Genomic DNA, 6,362 nt, shown 5'->3' with positions numbered 1-6,362 from the left:
AGGGTTATTTTATACTTTGCAGCTGCTGCCATAAACCCAAGACCCGCTTGGGAAGCGGGGAGCAGCTGCGGGGGAACCTCCTGGGCCCTGGAGCCAGCGTCAAATCCTTCTTGCTATTTCTGAGTGGCCTGAGGAATCCTGAAATGAAAATCTCCTGAAAAAATGGCAAATCCCTGTCCCACTCCAGACAGGCCCAATCCTTCCTTCACAGCAGGTAAGAGCCAGGACAAAGCAGAGCAGAGCTGAACATAGCACCAGACTGCCCACCAGACTCTCGGACTCTCACCAGCTCCTGTCTTGGCCTTCGATGCCTGCATATAAAATGAGGGGCTGGTCTCTATCAGGGGTTCTGAGACCTTCTGAACTGTAGAGTGTCCCCAAAGTCACTTAGCTCAGTCAATCCCACTGTTTAAGTTTCTATACTCCGACTACTGGTTGTATGACCTTAGACCAGTTACTTGACCTCTCTGGGTCTCTGCTTTTCTCGTCCGTCAAATAGGGAGAAATAATGACCATCTCATTAAGAAGGTTGTGAGGAAGAAATAAAATAACATCAGTAGTTCATGGCAGGTTTATTTGTAATAGCTTAAAACTGGAAACCACCCAAATGTCCATCAGCAGGTGAACGGATAAACAAATTGTAATACATCTATACAAAGAAATACTAGTCAGCAATAAAAAGAGTGAAATACTGATATACACAATAACATGAAGAAATCTCAACATATGTATGCTGAGTGAAAGAAGCCAGACCAAACAAGAGTATACACCGTATGGTTCCACATATATAAAATTCCAGAAAATCAAAATGAATCATGGTGACAGAAAGGAGATCAATAGTTGCCTTGGGACTGGGGGTGGGGGAGGGAGAGAAGCAGGAAGGATTGTTTCCAAGGGGTATGAAGAACGTTTCAGGGGTGATGGATATATCCATCATCTTGACTGTGGCAATGGCTTTATGAGTATACACATATGTCAAAATCATCAAATTGTACACTCTGTGAATTTATCGTGTGGCCATTATACCTCGGTAAAGCTACAGAAAGTAAAGCACCAGACATGCATAACAGTCCATTTATCAAAGATGACTCTTCCTGTTATTAACCATTGTGGTTGCATTCGGACGATTCTTTGTTGAATTTTCATCTCCTCCACTAGAATATAGCCTTAGATATGTTTTACTAATGCCGTGTCCCCAAAACCTGGCACATAGTAGCTGCTTATTAAATAGTTGTGGTTGGAAAACAAAGGGTTTACGACCCTGCTACTTGCTCCTGGCCCACCTGGGAACTCAAGGAGTTAAGTAATCCCAACCAGGGCAGACTAGAGGATACCAAGCCTCTGTGAAAGAGAACCAAGACAGGCCAGACCCACAGTGCTGAGCCATCACTGTCAACGCCCCAGGGGGCAAGGCAAGGTTGAAACAAGGAAACAGGACTCATGATTAAATGCCAGAGACACAAAACACATGTGCCCACATCCCGCTCAGCAAAGAGGCTCAGCCCTGGGAACAAAGACAAGTCCAAAAATGAGGTGGGAGGCTCAGCACTGAAGAGCCCAGGCTGAGGAGCCAGAGGGCCCTGGGTTATAATCCCAGCTATGCCCAGCTGTGTGACCTCAGGCAAGTCACTGCACCCCTCTGAGCCTCAGTTTCCTCATCTGTAAAATGGGGGTAATGAAACATCTGTCTGTGAAGACCGTGGAGAGGGTTCAATGTGGTTATGGATGCGCTGGCACGTGTGCCTTCCTTCAGCCTTACGTGTACATGCTCACACAAGGAACACCTACCATGTGCCAGCTACTGATGCTGGCGAGACAGTGGTGGACGTACACCCAGGCTCCACTCCTTGTGAGCTTTGCATCTTGGTGGTGACAATTCCCCAGCCACACCTAAGGACACTCTAATTTAATTGGTCTTGGTGAGGGCCCCAGAGCCAGGATTTTTAAAAGCTTCCAGGTAATCTCAATGTGCAGGTGGAGACCCCTGCCAGGTGGGGTAGGATCATCCCCTCTTTATACACGTGGCCCAAAGAGGTGAGGAGACTTGCTCGAGGCCACACAGCCAGGTCAGGGTGGAGCTGGCATTGACCCAGGCAGTCTCGCCCCAGGGCCCAAACCACTTTAACCATCCAGGGGGTCAAACAATGTGCCCAGAGCAGAGTGGCCCAGGAGGTGTGAGTTCTGCCCCTCCTGCTCTCACCCTAGGCAAGACTCCCAGCCAGCAAATGGCCAGCCCATCGGGCTGTTGAGAACAGGCCAGGATATGGGGAAGGGGGCTCTTCAGCACCCCCACCCCCATTCCCACATTGAGCTGGGGTTCATGTCTTGGGGTGGTTTCGCTCCCTCCCTCCCTCCCCATTTATGATGACAGCAGGCCTGGTCCCAGGACAGACTCCCAGGCTGAGGGCAGCCGTGTGGTTTTACAAGCCCTGGGACAGTGTGGGGCCTGTTTAAGCCCTGGCAGATTCCCGGATCCATGAGAACAGTGGAACCCGTCACCCTAACCCTCAGGCCCTACTCTCCCTCCAGCCCGGCCACACCCCCCCAACCACTGTCTCCCTCCATGGCTCACTCCTCACTGGTGCCTGGGCAGAGGCCCGATATGTGCCCGTAAGAGGGCCCTCCTGGGTTACTCCATCAAAGATGGGGGAGCAAATTGAAGGGGTTCTAAGCAGGAGTGGGGCCATGCTGTCTCCTCCTCCAAGGGCTTCATTAATTCATTCACTCATTCATTTATTATAAAAGCAGTAGAGCCCAGCGGAGAACTCAGACTCTAGAATCAGATCAAGGGGCTGGAATCCTGGCTGTGTGACCCGGGCAGCTAACTTCACCTCTCTGGGCCTCAGTTTTCTTATCTGTAACATAGGACTAATAACAGTACTCATCTTGTAGGGTTGTGAGACTCAATGCGTTAATGATGTCCAGTGCTTAGAGCAGTGCCTGGGACATAATAGGTGCTCATTAATTGTGAGCAGTCATCGTCACTGAGCCCAAGGGATTGTGGAAAAGAAGCTGGGTGAGAGCTGTCAGGGAAGGCTCCCAGGAGGAGGGGACGTTTAGGCCAGAAGCTAAAGGATGAGAGGAAGTTAGCAAGGCAAGATGGTTTGAAGGATATTATAGGCAGAAGGAATAATAGCTGTAAAAGCTCAGAGATGAGGAAGAGGTTGACTCCTGCACCAGGGCTCAAATGACCGCCTTAATCCCCCCTCCCCCCACAAGTCCCAGGGGACATAGTCTATGGCTAAAGCCCACACTCCACATCCTCTGGAGGCCCAGTTAAGCATTAATGGGAAGTCACTGACCAGGGAGCTGCTGACTGGGCAACATCTCCCATGTCCACTTCTGTCTTACCTGGTTTTTGCCTGTCATGGGGAAGCTTAGTGCACTTGCTCGCCATACCCCAGAGCCCAGGACCTCATAGGAGCTCAGGAACAAGGAGAGAGCCTGTCACACCCAGAGAGGTTAAGTGACTTGGTCAGAGCCACACAGCATCCGGGTATTCAGTATTCGTATTCAATTCTCCCTATGTTCTTGGGCAGGAGCTGGTCTGGGCTGAGAAAGGGAGGGTGCTTCCCCACTGAGCGAGACAGAGGCCATTGTGTTTTATGAAACCCAAACCCGGGCCCCCTCCGGATGGATGTGGGGTCGATAGAGGAGAGGGGGAGCAGGGGGTTGGACTCCCTGCCCCCATCACCCCGGAGATCCAGCACGTGCTCCCAGCTCAGTCACATCTGGATTCCAGCTGGCAGCTCCAAGGCAGAGGGGGAGCAGTGGCCACAGGAACTTGCTATCAAAGGCGAGGAGGAGCCTGGTGGTGAGGAGACAAAGGCCAGGGCTGCCTCCAACCCCAGGCGCCAGGGAGGGTGCGGTGAGTGCAGCATTGTCCAGAGACCAGTCTCATCCTCAGCCACTCTTCAGGGGGATGGGAAACTGAAGCCTCCACTGGAAGCCCCTCCATTGCCCTGTCTCCTCAAGGAAACAAAGAGCGGTTGGCTCCCCTGTGGCCACAGTAAGTAGCAGAGCCACGCATGGAACCTGGCTATGTGGCTACAAGTCCAGGGCTGGCGCTCAGCCTTGGGGTGAGGCTTGAGTTCCCACCCTCTGTTCCTTTGGACATTCATTCATTTCCCCCCGCCATTTAGACCCCAGAGCCTGGCTGATGTGTCTCCTCCAGAAAGTTGCCCCACCCCCATGAAACAGCCCAGGGGACATACCTGTCGCCATCTCCCGGAGGACTCATTCCCCCCTCAGAAAACCAGCGAGACTCAGGCCGGAATAAAGGTTTATTGTGCTGGTTTGTAATATCTCAGCACCTGAGAGTTGTGTGGAGGTTGAGGGGCCCCAGACAAAAGTATGGGGAAGAGGACCTCCAAGAACCTCCCCAAATTAGGACGGAGCTCAGGCTCCCTGGTCAAGGACTAAAGAATGCTATAGACACAGGCTGCCAGACAACGCACATGAGCAAGGGGCTGCGGTCAAGGGTCCCCTGCTCGGAGCTGGGCGTCAGAAGCCCTCCCCCACCCCCTCACACACAGCTCCCCACCCCATCCTGGCTTCTAGGCTGCTTTGGGAGCCTGACAAAAAAGGTTCAATTCATTCGCCTCATTCTCACAGCAGCGGCGGGATGAGAGGCAGCACTTGAGAGGGGCCCAAGCCCCCACAACCTACAGCCCATACCCCGGACCAAACAGACACTGGGGGCACCTTTGGGAACATTTAGAGCAGTCATTTCCAGAGTGTGCTCTGAAGCATTTTGCTATGTAGCTATAAAAAAAAAAAAAAAAAAAGGTATTTTATGTCAAGGGACCGAAAAGAGGCCAGGAGTGGGCCTTTACTGTAACTGGCTGGTCCCGGGCTGCTCCTAGTCACAGGGAATCAAAGAATGTTTCTTCAACTCACCTGGACTCCAAAATCTTTTCACGACCAGAGTGAACCCAGTTTGAGAATGCTGTTTATTTGTGTACATGAGGACTCACTTGAAGCCGTCCTGATTAAGCAGGCCCCGGCGGCAGCTCTAACCACACCAGCCCAGGTGCTTCTGCCTCTCATTTAAAATCCCTCTCTTTACTTGCTACCAGCAACGCGCATACTTTACAAAACACATACGCCTTTGCCTTGCGCGCAAAAACCATACCCTTTTACCCAGCATACGCACTTACGCGCTGCGCTGCCTTGCTGCTGGCCCCTGGCAGCAAAACGCTGCCTGCACACACGCAAAACCAAAACGCCCATCACGCTGCGGCGTGGAAGCGGAAGACGGTGTTCCGGGAATCATAAAAAGCGCGCTTGCGCGCCTTTGCCACACGAAAAAACGCTTTGTGCCCCGCTGCGCTTTGCCGCCGCTTGCCCTTTGCCTTCCACCGCGTATTTTCCCTTTCTACCACCACCACCACCTTTCCACCGGCCGCACGCGCACTACCTGCCTGCCAGCACCATACTTTGCTGCCGTACTGCAAAAACGCGCTTGCAGCTGCGCGCGCCGCTTGGAGCTGCTGGGGCCAGGCTACCCTCCTCATGACCACATCGGGATCCTTGTCGGGGACCTCGCTGAAGGCCTGGGGACCCCCAGCCCGGTCATTCTGGTCCACGTACTTCTTCTTGGGGAAGGATGACGGATAGTAGGCCGAGGCCTTGTGCTTCTGGCGGGTGATGAGGGCGGCGCACACGATGAACATGAGCAGAAACACCAGGGAGCCCACCACAGCGATGAGCATCACGTACTGGCGGAAGAAGTCCACGATGCCGTCCAGGAAGTTGGTGGGGGGCTTGGGGCCCGCCAGGAGCGTGGGCTGGGGCCCCACCGACGTAGGGCTGAGGGCAGGGGTCCCAGGTGGTGGGAGGCTCGGGGAGGAGGCCGATGAGTCCTCAGCTTCCCCACTGCCCCCCATGTCCTCCAGAGGGGCGGCCTGCAGGGGCACAGAGTGGGCGACCATGGGCAGGGCCCTCGAGAGCAGCAGCAGAGACACGATGAGGCTGGGAGCCGCTGCAGAAACCATGCTGCCTGTGGGAAAGCGAGGCAGGAGGGAGGTCAGGGTGCCACTCGAGGGTCTCAGGGGACCCCAAAGGAGGTGCAGGGAACATGGAATGTGTTCTAGCAAGTCGCTTCTTTCCCCCAGGCCTGAACCTCCCCACCGTACAATGGACCCCTGTTCCTTCTAAGATGGAGTTCACACCTGGACAGCCTCCACCCCCCGCCAACTTCTCTCCGAGGTCCTGGAAGGCAAGGGCTTAATCTTATTTATCTCAGTATCTTCAGGTCTGGTATACAGTAAGTGTGCCATAAATGTATCCTGTCTGACTTGACTGAATTTAATAACTTACCCTTTTAATGCTTTCCACATGCCAGACACTATTTTAAGTTT

At 53.3% G+C, this 6,362-nt stretch overlaps 1 protein-coding gene across 1 annotated transcript in view; it reads right to left on the bottom strand.

Annotated features, from left to right (window-relative positions):
* Positions 1–5,231: 5,231 nt before the first annotated feature.
* The window catches only part of TMEM119 (transmembrane protein 119), a 5,158-nt gene continuing 4,027 nt past the window's right edge, over positions 5,232–6,362 (bottom strand). Inside the window, exon 2 of the mRNA XM_039861837.1 lies at positions 5,232–6,001. Coding sequence (XP_039717771.1) covers positions 5,232–5,996 — 765 coding nt within the window. The 5' untranslated portion in view covers positions 5,997–6,001. The remainder of the gene's footprint in view (positions 6,002–6,362) is intronic.

This window comes from Pteropus medius, unplaced genomic scaffold (genome assembly GCF_902729225.1).
Source record: "Pteropus medius unplaced genomic scaffold, Ma_sr-lr_union100, whole genome shotgun sequence".
In the NCBI taxonomy this organism is placed as follows: Eukaryota; Metazoa; Chordata; class Mammalia; order Chiroptera; family Pteropodidae; genus Pteropus; species Pteropus medius.
The sequence above is the reverse complement of the archived record's forward strand: the minus strand, read 5'-3'. Positions and strand labels throughout refer to the sequence as shown.